Source organism: Ambystoma mexicanum, chromosome 7q (assembly GCF_040938575.1).
Source record: "Ambystoma mexicanum isolate Mex_15411 chromosome 7q, UKY_AmexF1_1, whole genome shotgun sequence".
Taxonomy (NCBI): domain Eukaryota; kingdom Metazoa; phylum Chordata; class Amphibia; order Caudata; family Ambystomatidae; genus Ambystoma; species Ambystoma mexicanum.
The window spans coordinates 972,560,144-972,580,722 of NC_090941.1; the positions used below are offsets into that span (position 1 = coordinate 972,560,144).

The 20,579-nt window shown below is 44.8% G+C and overlaps 1 protein-coding gene across 1 annotated transcript in view; it reads right to left on the reverse strand.

Moving 5' to 3' along the window:
- Window positions 1–20,579, reverse strand: part of MOGAT2 (monoacylglycerol O-acyltransferase 2) — a 493,563-nt gene that overhangs the window by 127,025 nt on the left and 345,959 nt on the right. The window contains exon 4 of the mRNA XM_069640058.1: window positions 19,271–19,445. Coding sequence (XP_069496159.1) covers window positions 19,271–19,445 — 175 coding nt within the window. The remainder of the gene's footprint in view (window positions 1–19,270; window positions 19,446–20,579) is intronic.

Here is a 20,579-nt window from a genome sequence, read left to right on the forward strand (position 1 = left end):
GACAACGTAAAGAACGCTAACATTGATAAAAAACTGCTGGCTGAGGTTGCAAAAGAAGCTTTGTATATATTTCAAAAAGACTCCACACTGAATGGTTTGTCAACCGCTCTTAATTGTCAGAGATGTATACCGGTTTCTCATCGTCCGTGTTCCAGACCAGAACACAGCAATCCATCCAACATCCCGCCACTCGTGGTACCATTGACATTGTCAAAAAAAAATCTGGACCTCACGGAATGTACACCTGGCCTACAGCTACCGGCAGTAGCTCCATTGGTACAGGTAGGGTTGGTTGATTCAACCGGCAGTGTCGAGTACAGTCTGGCTGCCACTTTCCTGGAAACGGATCCTTACCCCGCAGTAACAAGTGGCTTTGAGAAAGCCGTAATAGAGGCCCAAGATGCGTCTAACCTAGCTTTACAAAACCCTCAAACTCTGTCAACATCTGCAAGCAGTTCTTGCCAGGAGACGGTGCCTGTGGTTCCACCCATAGTAATGTTGGATGCTGCCGAGCCATCGGCTGTGATATATGACATCTTCAAGATTCCATCTGACATACATAAAATAAATAAAAGTGATGAACATGCTTTAAGTGGCCCCGGTAAGAAAACGAAAAACTTACCAGCACGGAAAGCGAAGAGAGCAGCCACAAACTCACGACAATTCCTACGCAACCTCAAAACTGTGAATGTCACAGTAAACGGCCTGCCATCAAAAAGTAAACCAATAGAAAGCAAGCAGTCGGCTAAAGCTTCTAAAGAGTCACCAATAGACTTGGAAGCCGCCCATACGTGCATTAGCGACGTCTCTGACTCGCTGTTGAATATTTCGACCTACGAGGACGTAGAGACGCCCTGTAACGCCACTAACGCAACTATGTCGCAAGTGCCTTGTCTGCCGGCACAGGCACTAGCGGTTACTGCGGTTCACTCTGTGAACCCCTCAGAGTCTGGTACAGCGAAGAAGTTTCTATCCGGACAGATGCCTTTGCCCATAGTGCTGGATGTAGCAGTGCCTGATACACACGCAGAGGCAACGTCGAGACAAGTCTTGCCACCGATCAAGCCACAGCAGAACCAGCAACTGGCAATCACTTTGATCCCAGACATTGTCTTGAAACCAATCATCCCTGCAATGTGTCCAACACCTGCAGGACCTAAGCAAGTCAACGACAAAAGAAGTCCTATGAGAGTCTGTCAACTGATCGAACCTCCATGTGCCCGTCTTAACGGGAATGCGGACCACTGCTTACAGTTTTTAACCTTGGCTGATAAACATAAACTGGTGGAAGAAAAATTCAACAACTTACGTGTAGCACAAGGACCCGGTAATCTAGATCTTAAACAGGACAGCAAGGTCTCACTGGCCGAGACTAATGACCCCGCAATGCCTCGTCTAATGGGCCCGTCTTGGGCCAACAACTCCGAAAGCAATTTGTCTGCAGCGACCCGTAACTCTAAAGAGCATCAGAATAGACAAGATCACGCTAAAAGAAGCGACCGCTCTGGAGAGAAAAAGATGGGAACTTCACGTAGCAAACTCCAGCAAGGTCTACACCGCCTCCTACTGGAACGTATTGTATCCTCGGATGACTTAATTCTAAACCGCCACAATGTAATTTGGCTATGCCACTTGATTCCAAGTCTGAGAGCTATTGCCTCCGAGGACCTTACAATTGTCGAATTTTTCAATGAAAAGAAAAACGATGCTGTAATACTTGCAGTCGAAACTGATTGCTGATGCCCTACTAGATGCAGGTCCTGTGCTGATGTCATTAGGGTTCGACATAACAAGGGCAGATCCTAGTGTGTGGCTGCCTACTACAAAAAGAGATAATAACTCTACAACTGAGCCCGAGACTAATTGTGAACGACATCAAGAGCAAGAATCAAGGTCAATAGCTGCAATGACAAAGGCTCCAACAACGGCTCTTCCCATGTCTGCGGAGTGTGTGGCATTGCCTCACAAGGATAAACCAATAAGGATTACAATCAGGGGAACCCAGAGTCTACCAACGCCAATGACCAATGGTTCGCCAGCTTCCAATTCTCCACATAGTGTGTCCGACTTGTCTTGGCTTGCAGCCACCCTAAATAAGGTGTCAAACCCCTAATGCCAGGATGTGGAGCCAAGAAGCATCAGCACATTGGCCTTGTGGAACACCCGAGGGTTTCGCCACCTGTTTAATACCCCATGGGCAAAAAATCTGGATCTCATTTGCCTACAAGAAACATGGCTAAGGGAAACTCTGCTACTTGAAGGATTCGAAATTGCATTCAACCCTGCGATATGCCAGCCTAAAGGAAGACCAATGGCTGGCTTATTGACAGCCGTTAGAAAGGCTTCCGGGTTCAGGATAATTGAAATCGCTCAATGTGTCGCCTTATATCCAGCTAACTACAATATGTGCCTCACAATCTGCGAATCGCAAGACCAATAAGCTATGCATTATTAACGTCTATTGGAACCATCAAGCAAAAGAAGCTAAAGGGTTCTCAGACACAGTATCAGCAGTGATTAACGGGTTACTTGAAAAGATACAGCCGCCCGACCTGATACTATGTGGAGACTTAAATCTCATATGCCTAAACGAGGAAAAACACCTGGTGCCCAAAGCAACACAATGGTGCACAGAAATGAAAGCTCGAGGAATGCATATGTTGAATGGGAATACGGTGGGAGATATTCCAGCTAAGCCCACTTGGAGAAGGTTAAAGCAAAACTCAGTCCTAGACTACATATTTGTTAGCGAAAACATTCATAAGAGAGTACTGCACTTAGATGTACTTGAAATGTCGCATAGCGACCACGAAATGGTGCAGCTCACCCTTGAAAACCAGAACAAGCATGTAAGTGCTTGCTGGCCATATGCCGTCGGCACCGGGTCTAGTAGCATCCGCTTAAACCTCCTTGACACTGAAGTAGAGGAGATAACAGCTAACTTCATGAGAGACACAGAAGGCCTTGAATATCAACATCTGCTGTCGAACTTCGCAGAACGTAAACACAACTTAAGTCACGGTGAATTAAGACCAAAACATAAATTCAATGTCTACGTTCTGCAACGGAAAAGACTCATGAGGCAAGAAATAAGAAAGATTAAGGGGCGTATGAATGAAAACACAAAACAAAGAATAAGGACACTTAAACAAAATTATAAGAACTGGCTCAAGTCTCACGCAGCGATAATGTTACAAAATGACGCCGAGAATATGTTATCCAAAATGGAGGGAAAGAAATCAGCTCAATTTTGGAAACTAATAAACAGTAACCTAGCGCCACAACATGCCATCCAGGCCATTGCAGTGACCGAAGAAGCATGGGTAGAGCACTACTCAGCTCTGTTCAGCAAAGGAGCTCCATTGACAACTTGTGTCCCTCCAATTACAACAGAATGCCCTGGTAACGCATTCATTGAGACCGCATGCAACCGATTCCATTTTTTCTTTCTTCTTCCCCTCCCTCTTTTTGGAGGTCACTGCAGGCTGCACCATAACTTGCCTCAGAGATTTCTCAGTCTCTTATCTGCGCTCATGTACCATGATTGGCTGTTTCAGTTTGTACAGATCGAGCAGGTATTTCTGGATCACATATCCCTGCCAAAGATCTTTTTGTCTCACTACTTTCCCCTTCCTTTTTTGCTATTTCATGGACCAATTTGTCCAAGGGGGCAATATGTCAGATCGATTTGCGAGGTATTAGGGATTTCCTTTACCACATGTATATGTTGTAAAACCTGCCCCTTTACTTCAGCCAAAGCCGCATATTTTCTAACAATAGCAGCACTTTTATCCTGCACTCATTTATCAGGCAAGTTAAGGAGTTTTAAAAATTGCCTAGAATTTTTACTATTTTGCATTTTTGATATTTTTTAGTTCTTTGCCTTCTTTTGAGTTGGTGGTTTAGTTTCCTTTACATCTTTTTTACTTTGTTGTTGGGGTCCCTGAGCAGGAAAAATATTATACACAGGGTTAGATGCCACCAGAGACTTCACCTCGGGACCATTTTTAGCAATCACCTCCTCCTCCTTGGGATCAACTACTTCCGATAGTTCCTTACCCTTTTCTTGCTGTACAGCACAGCCATTCGTTTGTTCTTTACCATCCTTTTGCTTTACTTTTTTTCTGTTATATTCACTTCTCTTAATTGTTCTGCTTTAGCCACTTTTATTGCCGCCCGCACAGCGATTTCTATTTGATTTTGTATTATTTCAATTTAAATTTTCTTGTTAGCAGCTTCTATTGGAGGCGTATTTAGCGCCTCTCGCTGTGCATCTGCTGTTCTTGATTCTACCAATTCTCTCAATAAGAAATTTTGATCGATGAGTCATGAGTCAAGGGACTCGGAGAGCTTTGCTAACGCAAAAAGGGCAGTATTCATGGCCTGCAATGTATTTTCAGCGCCTAATAATACATCCTGAACTGAGTTTTCATTTAAATTCACTGCTTTAGTTCTACATTGCCGCGGCGTAGGTTGTGTGAATGAAATAGAGAGTACAGAGGACACATGTTGTGAGTCCGGGAACATAACTGGGGACTGTGACAAATGCTCTTTTTCTTTTAGATCAAATGAATGCATCTCCTGGTTTTTCATATTCAATTCCAGTGGCACAATTTTATCATCTGCCAACATTTCACCCTGATCAATCTTTTCCTCCTCATTCACAACAATATCATCATTACTATTTTTTTCACCTTCTTGTTGGCGTCCCACAGCTGCTGCATGTATTTGAACAGTAGCTACTGTATTCGTTACTACCGGAACAGCATATTCCTTCTGGACCTGTAAAACAAACTCCCCCAATAAATCTTTTTGGGAGAATGCCATCATCAAAGAATCTGAAGGTGAACAAAGATCGATAGGTAGAGCCCGCTGCCCCCCCCCCTTGTTATTTCCTACACACGGTATCGTGTTAGTTGATTCTTGCCCCTCAATACCATTAGCAGGTGCCACACTTGTTGATCCATTTATCGACGGACATTCAGGATAGAATTTCCGAATGTCCGTTGTGATTGACAGCAGTCTAGAGCGGGAGACCGCCCTACGCGGAACATTTGGGACTGTATTTCCACGCTTGGGCGTTACCATCGTTGAATCACAGTCAGCTACCATATTACCCATAGGCAGCATTCCTGTGCGTAAGGCATACATTTTGGTCCTCGTTGTGCAACTTTTTTAAGGGCCAGGAAAAACACCTTTACACAACTGAGCAAAACTAAAATAAATAGAACACGAAAATACAAAAGAAAATAAATTAAAATATAAATATAAATACAATTATAGTTCTTGGCCCCCGCACTCCGCTCACCAGCGCTAACAGCAGTAACAGCCCTTTCAAGCCCTCCCACGAATGCGCGTGCGCTGTTCCTAATGAAGGGAGAGCTTGGAGCGGGGTTCTCGGAGGCAGAGCCAACTGATCACGTGATAGCATCCAAGAAAACGTCCAAAACAATCCTTGTAACAAATCGGGAAACACAGTGTTTTCCAGCAGTAACAGCCCTTTCAAGCCCTTCCACGAATTACCATTTATCACCACTATCATTCATACAATCTAACACAGATTTACTTTATCATTGTTAAAAAGCCAAGACCTAGGGAAAGCCTTAAGGCAAAGTAAATCTTCCTTGAGTGATCAAAATTTAGCGAATTGGTTTGCCCCATTGATTAAGAAGAAGGCTGTTCTAAACCTCCCAGAACACACTCGAGAAACACCCCTAACCCACTGTTGGGGGAAATACCTTCCACCTCAATGAACTGGCACACTGCATGGATACAAGGATGCAGAGCAGTCTATCACACCAATCAACTCTTAACAAAACACAACCGATAACCATTTAGAACTCTGGAGATCATCTCCAGGCTCTGGCGTGGTTGACCTCTTTCCTTTCAAATCGACCCTCCCAGTGGGTCCAGCTGGGGTCCTTCCTCTCCGACATCTTTTTCTCCACCTGTGGTGTCCCCCAGGGATCTAATCTCTCTCCCTGGCTGTTCAACCAGTATCTGGCACTCCTTGCCCACCGCATCGCCGCTCTCTGCCCTAATTTCCAGTGCTATGCGGACGATACCCAACTCATCTTCAGGCTACCCTCAGCCTCCCCCTCTCCTTCCCTCATCTCTGACTGTCTGTCTGCTATCCAAGAATGGTGTGCCGCCAATGACCTCTGCCTTAATGCCAGTAAGACTGAGATCCTACTCATCGGTACTCCCACTCCCTCCTTCCCTGTAGCTCTCTGGCCTGCCTCCCTTGGCCCCCTCCCTGCTCCTACCTGCAAGGCAAAAAACCTTGGGGTCATCTTCGACTCCACACTCTCCTTCTCTCCTCATATTTCTGACGTCGCCAAGAGGTCACACTACCAGCTGCACCTCCTCAGAGGTATTCTTCCCTTCCTCTCCTTCCCCCAGAAGCTCACTGTCTCCCGAGCCCTGGTTCTCTCGAAGCTGGACTACTGTAACAGCCTCTATCTTAATCTGCCTGCCTCCACTCTCCGCCCTCTGCAACTCATCCAGAACAGAACTGCGAGACTTGTCCTTGGCCTCAAGCCCAGGGACCGTATCTCTCCAGGACTGAAATCTCTACACTGGCTCCCAGTGGCTGCGAGGATAAAGTTCAAAACCCTCTGCATTGTCCACAAGGCCTTCTGGGGCCTGGGTCCTAAATACCTTCAACTCTCTCTTCCCAAATATCTTCCTTCCCGAGCCCTTCGCTCATCCGCCTCCAATTCCCTCAGGGTTAGCGGCTTCTCGAAGCAACGAGCTGGGGGTAGATCTCTCTCCGCGGCAGGGGCCTCCCTCTGGAACAGCCTTCCTGCCTCCCTGAAACTTGAGGAGAACCATCTCCGGTTCCGGAAGCACCTCAAAACCTTCCTCTTTGCTTCTGCTTTCTCTCTCCCTCTCCCCTGCTGAACAGCTAATTTAATTCCTCACTGAAACTGCACTGATCCTGCAAATGGACCACTCTAAATGGCCTCGGCCCTGGGCCCCGCCACTCTCCACTTGCACTGATGCCCTGGAACCCCTTTGCACTGCGGGACTGTCTCTGTATCCCTACAGCCCCCCCCTCCCCCAGCACTTGTTCTGCACTTACCTCACACTTGCCACCAGCTGGCCCTATTTATTTATTTATTACGTTACGCCACTTACCTTGTACTGCACTTCCCCCCCTCCCCTTCCCCTTGCACTTTTCCCCCTCCCCCACCCCTGCACTTGCGCGATCTGAATGACACCTGGCCTAGTAAGATCGTTGTCTGTCTCCCCTTGTCCCCCCCTCCCTGCCTCGTCGCGCCTTGAAACACATGTGTATAGGCGCGTTACAAATACCATATCATATCATATCATATCATATCTAGACCAACTTAAGTCAGGCTTGGAAGAGAATGGATATCCAGGGAAGAAAATACAGAATGCAGGCATGAGGGGGAGAAGGGCAAGGGCAGCATCCGAGCTGTTCCATACTGCACTAGAGGGAGCTTCTAAATCAGGCTTGAGGTACTCTCTGTGTCGACACAGAGCTACACCTTTCAGGTTGACACACAGTCACCAATGAGCAAAACCAAGTTTAGCGGCAACAGAGATGGCATATACTTTTAACTGGGCTTAAATTAAAGAACCCCAAACTGAAAGTGGCAATCATTTGGGAACGCAGTTTCAGGTTCTGGTTAAAGGGAGGTTTGTAAACCTGGGTTACCAGGAGAATTCAGGTCCCATGATTTGGGGTTGCTTTATCGAAGCGGACATGTCCGAGGGAGAAAAGACTGAAGATAATTCTTTTGAAATAATCTTTTGTCTTTTCTCCCCTGAACATTACCAACTTGCCCAAACCCCTACCCACACCCCCACCCACACCCCCACAACATCCCCAAACCCCCACCCCCTAACTTACCTCGCTTTCCGTCTCGCTCTGTCCCTGCAATGTCGGTTCCCTTTTTTAAATTTATTTTTTATTTTTGGGGGACTGCGGGACAGCTGCGGGGGGCAGCCCTCAAAATCAACCTATGAGAAATTTTAAATATTATTAGAGGACAAACCACTTTAAAGGCAGCTGGCCCGATGCTGTACTTGAGGATCAGTATAAAATGGTAACAAGAGTTAAGAGTTGTGGGCTGCCATGTTACTTGATGTCATAAAATCAGTCCATAGATCTAGGATTGCACCTCGTCATTGGTTGGAAAGTTGTATGGCACCAGGGAAACGGGGTGACCCTTAGTGCTGCAGTGCTGAGCAGTATATCACTGAATGTGATTGGACGATCCATTCTGTGCAGATTCTGTGCAGACTGCAGGACTGAGGTAATGAGAACAATCGAATTTCTTCAGAACAATGTCTGAGCCTTGCATTGGTCATCGGCAAGTACCATATGGCCACGGAGCGGCCCCTCTACCTATGGTGGGGTGACACTCCTTTTAACAGATTGCATGACATCAGGCAGAGTAGTGTAATCACTGCTTTATTATTCAATCTTTTAATCTGATGGGAGGTAAAACTATCGTTTAGATATGATTCATGACATAACATATATTGGGGATACCGTACCCTTGTTAATGTATGCATATGATACCGTTTAATTGCACCAGTTCCCCTGGCCCTGCAGAACATAAAATATTATGTTCACTTTATGACCAAGCATTAAATGAGGATTAATTCCCCAAAAAGCAACAGCTGTAAGAGATTCCGGAGGTCTCCTCTTTTGATTATTTGGGTATTCCATTTTCGGATAACCTAGACAATGCCCATCCAGAAAACTGCCATCATTTTATGCTAGGCAAACAGAGGAATTTTAACATTTTCCACAACAATTGAGGGTGGGGGGTTGCTGTGATCCCAGGTCACTACATAGCAGAGTGTGGTGTTTTTCCTCTGCAAGGGGTACAGCTAACGCTGGTCAAAAGTTCTTAAAGATGTTGGTGCATGCGGCTGCATCCACAGCAAACAAGTTGACATATTCGAAAACTAATCTATTATAGCTGAGGGAGGGGACATTATCGCGGGATAATTGCCTGCCACCAATTTATGGCCTGAGGCGAAGCAAAGGGCCATAAGTGCGGGAAGGCTCATTATCCCAAGTGTTAATGAGCCCTATTTAGGTCTATAAGGCTATTAGCACATAGTGGTAATAGCAATATCATACCTTCACGTTTTGGTGGTGAAGTAAGTAAAAAACGTTAGTTTAATAATGAGAAAATAAAATCGACAAACTCATTTCATTAAATGTGGTATCATTTTCTAGTATTTAAATAACAAAGTTGTCTTCATAAGTTAAGCATTTCAATTGCAAACTTGGGTTAAACTGGAGAGGGTTTAACATGAACGTGCTTTGGGGGTTGTGTAAAAGTTAACGGCTTCTTTATAAATAAAAGTGGAAGCATTTTCCCATGCTTAAACTTTCTCTATGTTATGTTAAATAGGATGTTGCAGTGAGAAAGAAAAACCAGGTTCTGCAAGAAAGGAAGTCTAAAAGACCTCTTGTCTGGACATTGTTTCTCTATCTCTGTATTACAGCAAAACTGTCCATGGCTCATGTGCTCTTTTGGCTCTAAGTGCCGCAAAATGAGATGATATTAGAGGACTTGCTGACCCTTTGATGAGTGTTAGATAGATGCTCCAAAATTAAATCTTTATAATATATGAAATGTTTATTGATTTGTCTCGGCTTTGCTAGTACGCTTGATGAATGATACTTATTTAATTATTGGCTACACCCTAACACCTAGGCCCACACTGCTCCTCTCTCCAACTAACCTGAAATATATAGGTGTAACCCACACAAAGGTCATTTTATATGATATGATTATTTATAACGCGCTTAATACCCAGAGGTTTCTAATCGCAGACCCGGTAATCGAACCTGTGTTGCTCTGCGTCGTCTTGATTCCAAGGCGAGCACGTTGCCCTTGAGCTATCCTCCCAAGACATGGGTACTATACTCTCCTTAGAGTCAGTAAAGTGCAATATCCTCCACATGTACCAATCATCTGATGACCCATCAATCATCCATTGCAGCCTTGCAGGGGGGACAGAAGGAAACGTGCACAATACAAAGGAGGCCATGTGTACATGCATCACATAAGACAAATAGAATTCCGAAATGGCTATCCATCAGCTATTGTTACACACTACAATTCCCATCCTGCCCTGGGAATAGGAGACATGGGAAACCGGTGGAAAGCAGCTACAGTTGTCCACTCAGGAAAGAGGCGAGAAGAAGGTTTGAGATTTATTGGACTTTTGTCAATCGGCACACAGCCAATCAACAACCTGTACACAACTATCTAACAGTGCACGGGGTCATCGAGCTACCCCAGTGCCACCTAGTCATCTACTTCAAATGCCCCATCACTACCGCGCAGCTGGCTACAGTTTGCTCCCTCTCACGTTCTCTTTGTAATTTGTATTGGGTGAGAATGTGCAGTCTCCTAAAACCCACTTCGAATATATGTTGTAATCCAAGAGCCCCAAGCGACCCAAAAATATTCTCTGGCTATCCGAAACTCTGGAGAGCAGAAGTACTTGCAGGTAACCTTTACAGTTAATTTAACTTTGACTAGCAAAGGACCAACGTAAGGGATTACTTCACTGTCTGACTAACCAACAGAGGCCGTGCCTACGTATGGATGTGACGAAATATCTGGTAACAGTTGAGATGCAGTAGTACTTTGGTGGAAAGTAACAACCGAGAATGAGGAGAGATTAAAGGAGGCAGAGTAACAGCAGACCACCAGGGCAGACTCCACTCATGGTCTAAGAAATTGATGAGCGTGAAGCGGGATCATTTTTCTGGGTTATTCTATGTTGTAACCAATCTCTTTCAGTGATTTCTTTATGAGCCAAAACCAAAAGCCATTGCACTTGCAAAGATCAAAATAGTCTATGGGCCTCATTAGGAGTGTGCCAGTCCGGTAAAAACAGTGCCTGTAAGCGTACCGGCACCGTTGTTACCGGACCGGCACACTCCAAGTCTGCGGGCGGCTGTCATCCCGGCTGCCAGGTCTGACCTGGAGGGCAGAACGGCAGCTGCTTGCGACTTTCACGGAAGCACTGGCACTGTTATTTACGGTGCCGGTGCTTCCATCATCCACATTCCCATTTCAGTCCTATAGGACTCAAATGGGAATGGGGATTAACGATTTTCCGGCGCCCGACTTCCAGGGTCACAATCACCTCGTGTTTCCATGAAGCCAGGCCCTGGAAAAATCCACAAGTCTGGCGGCAGCCTGCCGGTTTTACCGCCACGGCTACCGCCAGACTTGTAAGTAGGCCGTATGTTTTAAGTTGTAGCATGTAACTTTCTTTAGATAGTTCATTACTCCCACATCCTGTCCCCTTTCCTCCAGACTGGTAGGATACTGTGGAGTAGGAGTACAGTAGTCACTAGGGTGAGTAACTTGTACTATCACACCCAAAGGGCCTGATCTGCTGGTAGTGTGACTTCTCTGATATCTCTAAGAAGTCACACTACCAGCTGCACCTCCTCAGAGGTATTCTTCCTTTCCTCGCCATCCCCCAGAATCTCACTGTCTCTAGAGCTCTGGTTCTCTCTAGGCTGGACTATTGCAACAGCCTGTTTCTAAATCTGCCTGCTTCTACTCTCCGCCCTCTGCAGCTCATCCAAAACTGGACTGCAAGACCTTGGCCTCAAGCCCAGGGATCGTATCTCTCCAGGACTCAAATCTCTGCACTGGCCCCCAGTGGCTGCGAGGATTACGTTCAAAACCCTCTGCATCATCCACAAGGCCTTCTGGGGCCAGTGCCTCAATACCTTCAACTCTCTCTTCCTAAATATCTTCCTTCTCGAGCTCTTCGCTCATCCACCTCCAATTCCCTCAGGGTCAGTGGCTTCTCCAAGCAATGAGTTGGTGGTAGATCACTTTCTTCGGCCGGGGCCTCCCTCTGGAACAGTCTCCCTGCCCCCCTGAAACTTGAGGAGAACCATCTCTGGTTCAGGAAGCACCTCAAAACCCTTCTCATTGCTTCTGCTTTTTCTCCTCCTCTCCCCTGCTGATTTTCTGGCTTATACTGAAACTTTACTCGTTTACCTGGCCACCCTCTGATCTCGGGCCCAGGTCCTCTCCCCTCCGCCAGTCGCACACCTGCACTGCCCTCCTGCAAACCCCCGCACTTGGGGACTGTTCTCTGTATCCCTACAGTCCTACCACGAGCACTTGACACCTGAGGCCTGCACTTACCCTTGTCGCTTGCAATTTCCACCTGCTGGCCGTACTTTATTTTGTTATTTATTCTATTAACCCATGTATTGCACTGTCCCCTTCCCCCCTGCACTTTCCCCCTTCCCATGCACTTGTGCGATCTGAATGACACTTGACCTAGTAAGATCATCTTCCCTCTGTTCCCCCTCCCTTGCCTCGTCGCGCCTTGAAACACTTGCGTATAGGCGCGTTATAAATGCCTTATCATATCATATCTATTTCCTCACAAACGGCTGTATTGATGTATAGAAAAAAAATCCCTTTTATATATCACATCACATGCAGAGAGAATTTGTAGACCATCACTTCTGTGAAAGGAAATTATTTTATGACAATACTTTAAGTGGGCTGAATAGACCTAGTCTTGAAGCACAGCCTATGACTTTCTGTAGCAAAGGGCCATACAAACAAACATACACCAGGAGGTACATACCTGTGCAGACTATTATCGTCTCTGAATTTCAAGGGCTCTGAGCGACTGTTGTTTTTCCCCATGTTCCCACCCTCCTTTAGCGCTTTGAAACACTTGCCTGTGTATAGGCACTTTATAAATAAACATTGCCATACCATAGCATGGCTATGCAGCAACCTGAGTAATGCGCTAGAATCTATGAAATGGCTATCACATACTACATGGTAGCATGCTCCACAAGGTGCTGGAGGTAAGGACACCTCTCACTTTACTAAGCAGTAATGGAACGGCGATAACACAGCTCTGAAGGTTCTGCTCAATGTGATACTCAGAGTAGGTGGAGTTTAAAGTCCATTGTGTAGAGGCAGGTATTGTATGAAGAGGTTATACTTAAGTTGTATACTTTCTGTCTGTGAGGCCCAAAAGCAACGATTACAGAACGCTGCTTATCGCACCTGGACAGGGGGAATGAGCCCCTCCATACCTGGTGTTCCTCCTTCTGCTGTTCTGTGTCTAGAGGTAGTATAGTAGGCTCCAACAAGGCCAATCTCCGCCATCTGTGCTGCTCTCAGAGAGCAGCACTGGCTACCAACACCAGACTGGATCATCTGCAAAACAGACTGTATAACGTTCAGGACTTTCCAGAAGCTGCAAAATTGCAGACTGGGAACCAAAGAAACACTGGAAAGAGTAGACCAGGAAACTGGTCTTCTTCACACTTGCGCTGTGGAAAAACATCCCACCAGTCTACTGCAGCGCTTCAACACTCAGGAAATACCCGAATACTTTACTTTCCGAGCTGTTCTTCTGCTAGTGCTTTGGTCCCTTGGGCACTAGCCCAGCGTACCTTTCTATGTACTTTGCCTGCACTCTGCTGCTCCCTTGCTATATGCTGGGCTTTCGAAGTACCTTGCATAGTTCGGTTCCTGTGCCATACAGTATTTAGGTGTCAGATCTTCCTCGGGACCACCTCCCAATTTAATAAACATTTATAATAGAATGATCTGACTGCATAATCTATTAACTTATTTTGTAAAATGCCCCTGATGTTTAAATATGGCTGGGAAGGATTTTAGCCTGCAATTGATCCACTGAGACCTATTGAATCCTGATAATGTATTTAGAAGGTGCAATTTGGACAACTCCATCATTTTGATGCAGCAACGCCCCTTCAATTACACCAAAAGCATAAACTCATTTGCATTGGGGAGTACAACATGCAAATGAGAGAATTTGATTGCGTGTGAGCAGAGTACATTTAACAAGCCCTGAGCACTAGCAACCGGGAGGTGGCGCACACACACATCGCACTCCAACAGTCAAGCTTTGGTGGGGGGAAAGAAGGTGTCAATGATCGCCTTCAAATAATGTTTTATACTCACTGAGATGTCAGCATGGCTTTGCAGTAGTGGTGTGTACGTCAATAGCTTTGATTTTTAATATGTTGCACTGGGCACAATAGGCCTTGATACAAGTTCAGCCGTGTGGCCAAAACTCTGTTACCACTGCATTACCTCTGCATTACAACATGACAGAAACCACACCACAGAACTACGGGTTTGGAGGTAAGGCGGAGGAAAAATGTACCAGCGCTTGGAATTACCGCTGGTGGTAATTCTGCCAAAATCCCCATGGAGTCCTATCAAGTCCAATAAATGGGGAATAGCACTACCTATCACCACTTGTAACCTGGAGGTAATTCGACGGGACTAAGTGGTGGTAATGGTAATTCCGTTCGGTGGTATCTCAGCGGTTTTACCGCTGAGATACCACCAAACTTGTAATGAGGCCCAATGTGTGTGCTATGTGGAGATGCGGATGGGCTTGGTCCATACAAGATACTTATTCAACTAAAACAAAAAAGCTTCCCTTTGATTTTGATGCTTGCCGTTGCTGTGCTGGTACCTGTCCAGGTTCTCCAATCTTGGATAACTGAAGACATAGTTTTTATATTTAAGAACAGAAAGAGACATTTAACTTGTGATTATAGATGGCTCTCGTTCTTTAAGGGCGTCATTAAAGTATTTGAGAATCTCCTCCTGGAAAGGGTTAACCAGTGGCTGGAAACAAATGAAATTACCAGCCATTCCCAAGACGGTGTTAGATCGGTTATTTACCCCATGCCACTCAATTGGAGAACATCGCTTTCCAAAAGCACTTGTTTTTACTGCCCCATAGAATTATAACTCATGAGTCATGCACTATGTATTGCTTACAGTGTTCCTAGGATACATTTGCTTGATTGTGAGGATAAACGACTCATAGAAAAGATAAAAAACAATGTTTTCCTTCGAGTGAAGGGAATCGCCAGTACATCTCCTCAAATTAAGTGGAAGTAATCAGAAGCCTGACCCCACAGGGGGTGAAAATGTGGGCATCTCCGATGCAAATGCCAACCTTATCACCCAGTGTAACATCAAATATGTACCCCAACAGCTTTGATCAGTATTCCCCATTTGGTTTGGCTTCAAAACTGATCTAAGCCTACTTCGCTGCACTGTTTAAATCTCTTTGTTCCTGCAAAAGATATATGGTAGTTTGGGGTTAAGTATATAGAAAGAGGGGTGAGGGGGAAAAGGAGTGTGGGGGGTCTAACCCCACATATTGCCGTAAAACATTCAGCAAAAGAAATGTGCTAAAAGGGGATCCACCAGTTCCATTCGTTCAAATCTCATAGATCTGGATGATCCGCTGATGCACCCATTCCATTCAGAAAAGAGGGACCGGAATGGAAAAGCAAAAGTGGGAATTCACATTGTTGTGTTAGGGAGCTGTGAGCAAAGGTGGCGTATGAATTGAGAAGCTGTACAAGCCCTCAAACAAGTAACTTTATGCGTATCAACAATATTTCAAATAGGCCTTTGGAACATTTGTGAAAACAAGTTACACCTTAACACTCTAGGTTTAAGTGTTCGATGTGAGGTCTGTAACTGAATGAAAGTGCATGTGTGAGATGTGTATAGTAAAAAGACATTGCAAAAATATGTTAGAGGGAGAGAAAAAGATCTATACAATATTTTTGTACAATGTCTATGTGTTCCTGTCTGACATGGTGTAAGTTACTCTGTACAAGTGAGAGTCTCAAGACGCTTGGTAAATGGTTGGCCAAACTTAGCCTGGATTCTATTAATTAAATTAATACACGTCTGGAGTATGGTCAGAATAACTAATTCATCCATTGTAAATAGTCTCTAAAAGAAATATTTGTATGCATCACTCTCAAAAAACCATCTAACAAACATCACCAAGCCACACAATAATTAACTCGTGATGACATGGCTATAGTGAAGTAGTCATAACAACCCCAAGTTCATATATATCAAGTACATACATAATCAATGTAAGCAAACTGAAAATCCATCTAACAAACATAAGGGAAACGAAAATTAATTAGCAATGACATAGCAATAGTGATTCAATTCTGATAAGTACATATAAATACGATGATTAACTATACATGTGTTATTAGAATCTATATCACATCTCGTACAAGAAAATCTTGTATAGAAAATCTGTTTAAAAATAAAATTTCTGAATGTCCAACATCTTTCTGTGCTCTACCATCAGTTCTGGACATTCATCATGGTAATACAGAATAAAAAAACAGTATAGGTTAACATCTTTGTGCGTCATATATTATTCTATCCCTTTAATGTTTTTAAGAGGGACTTCGTGTTTTTTGTGAATCAGATTTAAAATACACAGGTTTTTGTAAAGTAGTTCAATATGATTGTTTTGCGAATACTGTGTGTAGATGAAATTTATGACCCAAAGCAGAGCACACAGCTGCACCTTATAGCTAAAATTGAATATGTTGTGCAATCAGGACAAAGTACTTAAAGTGCTATTTTTAGAGTTTGAAAGAAACTTGTTAATAAATATGGACACTTGTTCTTTAGCATAATCCTTAATAAAGAAAACCTAAGAAGTTCTAAATAAAGTTCATTGACCTGGAAAATGCCCCCCTCTTCCCGGGATCCGGGAAGATAAAAGTCTAGGAGAATGGCAAGCTCCGAGAGTTCAAAGCAAAATATAAGGTCTCACCAGGAAAATGCCTTCCTTCTCCTGTTTTTCTCCTCTTACCAAAGAGCTGTCTCTGTAACTCTTGTAGCTCCTGCAGAACTTTCTTCATTAGGCCCCCAAAAGCTTACTTGGTCCGGCCTCCACTCCCTATGTGTTCATGGAAAGGGATATAATTCCCTATGAAACACTTGTCTATAGGCACGTTATAAATGCCATATTATATATGAACAGTTCCCTTGATATTCAGTAATTGGTCTTTTGACTACCACAGCGAACAGGAGATACTCCTTTGATGCGTTCTTTATACTCTTGGTTGGAGTTTTGGTAAGTAGCTTTAGGACCGTCACTGTGGTGATGAAACACCCAACTGTGGTACTCTGTCTTCCAACGTGGGTCAGTGTTCTTATGCCTGCCATTGTAATGAGGAAACCTTCCTCTGTTCTACTCTTCAGCTTCTGTTGGTTCAGTGGGCTTATGAGTGCCACATTTTTGAGGTAATTCTCCTCATATGCTTGATTCGATACTGCTAGGGTCCCTGACACGTCTCGGGTAGTAGTGGGCTTATTGCTGCCACTGCAACGAGGAGGTTCTCTCGGATGCTTGATTCAATACTTCTAGGGTCCCCAACCTGTCTTTGTTGCTCGGTGGGCTTATTGCTGCCGCTCCGATGAGGATGCTCTCCTCGGATGCTCACTCCACTCTTTCCATTAGTTTGATTGTTACTAGTGGGCCAGGGGCGAGCGCTGAAGCCTGCCTCTCCGTGTGTCCCCTCCAGGTCTCTAATACCTCCCATTACCTTCTTTGCGACTTCGGTAAGTCACAGGGGCTTCTTGGGACTGGGGTCCATCTCTGCTGCTCTTTGGGCTTCTCTTCTCTGCTTCTGCAGAATTGCAGCGTCTCCCCACTGTGCTGTACTGCTTGGTTCTCCTTTTATGTTTCGTGTTTGGGTCTGTTCCATTTAGACCCACGGAGAACTCCCTCAGTGATTCGCCGGCATCTTCCACTATTCTATTCCTCTGGTCTGCCGACAGGATTGAAACTCCCGCTCTGGATGGTTTCCAAACCTGTTGCCTCTCCCGGGTTGGCTGGACAGTTTGTTTCTATCCATGGTCTCTTTTGATACAATGATCCCAGTTCCTCCATGGCAGATTGTCAAAGTCCTTTGTTTCTTTCGGATGATTGATCTTTATGTCTCCTCCATGCCACATCATTCTAGTATTTGTACCTTTGGTACTCCATGTTCTCTTAGATCTTCTTCATCACAGTACTTTCAAGGTAAGGTTTATTTAGGAACTCGTTGAGGAAATTCTTCTTTATGAGTAGCATGCACACTATACAATTCCCCTAATAAAATGAATGCAAACAAAGATGGCCACCACGGAAAGAAAGGGAGTTACTTGTCTATGATGGCAGCAGTGACCGATGACTGATGAGGAAAGCGATGACCGGGTGAGTGGGGACTAGCAAGTGGGTGAGTGAGGGTGATGGGTGCGAGGGGTAAGTGCTGGAGACAGGTGCAGACATACAAAAAAAATGATGACTTGGGGAGAGGAATCAGTGACCTGAATTGGAAAAAAGGTTTTTATCACATAGTAAAGCCTGTGTTTTCATCCCCCTGTCTAGCTGGTGCCTGTCCTCTGGGTGCAAACTCTAAATCAAGCTCTGAGAGTTCACAGACCTGATTGAAGTAGGGCTGCTGCCATTTGTCTGCCCTGACTGATGTCTGCGAGGGCAACCACCCTATTTTGACATCAACCAGCCAATAGCAGACCAGACACATTGATCAGCCTAGCGTAGGCGCTCCTGTCAGGCAGATACATTGCACTGGCAGGTGGCTGCCTGCAGCTTCCTGGTAATGCCTTGGAAGGTTTCTCCAAGTTGAGGCCGGCAGGGGCATTCCACCTTCCATTCTCCATTAAGGCACAGGAGGTGCCAAAGAGATTCTAAGAGCTCGGAAGTGCAGATAGAGGGAATCCCTTTGGCATTGTTGATGCTCACATGGCTGGTTGGACTGGCGCAGGGTGTGTCAGGTAACTTTACTACTGCCTTTTAATGATTCGAGCAGTGATTTCCACTGCTCATTTTAGTGAAAGTGGAAGGGTATCAAGTAATATTACCCCTATATATATGGTTGCTATATATAATGTCGCTGGGAAAAGGTTGGGGCAACATTATATAGGTGACCATATATATAGGGACAGTGGTTGCGGGGGTGTCCCCTGCTCCCCATGAAAAAGGGTTTGGAGGCTGCAGGGGTGTCCCCCGCATGTTCCATGTAATGATAAACTCCCCACAAAAAAACGGCAATTTTCCGGCCATTTTTTTGCATGGCGATATTTTTGAGGGGACATTATTACATTGTACCAGTGGAAGGGAGGCAGAGTTACCACCAACAAACTGGGTGGAGCAGGCCGAATGCTGACAGAATACACAGAAGAGGGCACAATCCTACTCTGTCATTCTTTAAATAGGCAACTTACAGTGCGCATCTACACCATACATATATTTAAATTAAGTGACTTTAAAAAAATCACATAATGTAGTTGCAACCTCAATTTAAAGAAGGTGCCAGATACACATCTCAGAAATCGACACAGTTTGTGCAATACTGTATAAAACAGTCTGTTATACTTACCCATGCTTTAATGCTAGCTTTACAAATCCTTTTCGGTTTTTCAACAAAATAGTGAAGGCTCCAGGCCTTGCGTCCAGTGCCTCCTCAGCTCCTCCGACGGCTATAACAACTGCATTGCCACCTTCGTTACTCCTCAGTATGTAAGTCGCGCTCTCTTTATCTGCAGATACGAGGCCTAAACAAAACAAAACAAATTCCTGAAACAATACTTTAGGAAGATATTGACAATAGAAACCACAGATCAATGTCCATAGCGAAATGACAGATCTGCTTTGGGTGTACAAGAAAGATAGGGAGGGCGTTAGGCCAAGGTGAACTTGTTCATGGATACAGCAAACAACACAAATTGTTCTGGTTTGAGGTCCCACGAACCTTCACACTTTTACAGAGCTTCATCTTCGAACTTTCTAGGTTCATCCCGGTCAACAGTTAGTGCCCTCCTGGTCAACTGTTAGTGCCCTGAAAGGAAACGCATGCTCCTGCAAACCACACCGTCTGATAATTGCGGGTGATATTAATGTTTGGGTGGATGAGGTTAAGCAATCTCAGGCAATGTCGTTCCTGGAGTCTTTATCCATTCTGGCACTGTCCCAACATGTGTCTGCCCCCCACTCACAAGGCGGACCACACCTTAGACTGCATCTTTGACAACTCTGATTCTGTGTCAGTACGTCAGTACCCCGCCCCATCCTCTTCCCTTGGGCAGACCATGCTGGAATTCCTTTACTATTAGAATATCAGCTATCCAACAGTCTGCACGAGAGGAGGGCCTGTCGTACCAATACCGTAGATTTCACCGTATCCAATTTCAGCTACATTTAAAAAAATAGATGGGGTTGGGGTAAGGGTCTAAGATAAGGTAGGGTGATGTGGGTGGCGTTGGGGGTCGCCTACGCATAATAAAAATAAATTAAAAGAAATAGAATATTTCTCCTTTAGGTGAAGTGGATTTGGTGAAATCACAGACATCCTGCCGTACAGCCATCACAACTGGGAAAATATGAGTATGGAGAGTATGCAGCCCTTTTTTGAGAGAACTGAAAAAGCTGTGGCTCCCTCCGACGCATCAATACTTTTGGAAAAGTCTTACTCTACAATCATGATGGCAGCTAATTCTTTAGATCCAGGGTCATTGAGAAGCCTATAGGTGGTAAGCATAAAGGGTGGTTCACTAGTTAAAGGCGGAAACAAGTAAACCAACAGTCCCAGAAAGGGCCTGGAGGCAAACGAATGCCAAACAGAGATATTTCTCTACGCGCATTTTGTCCAGGCCAAACATGGCTGAAGAACTTTTTTAAGTCTTGTCTGA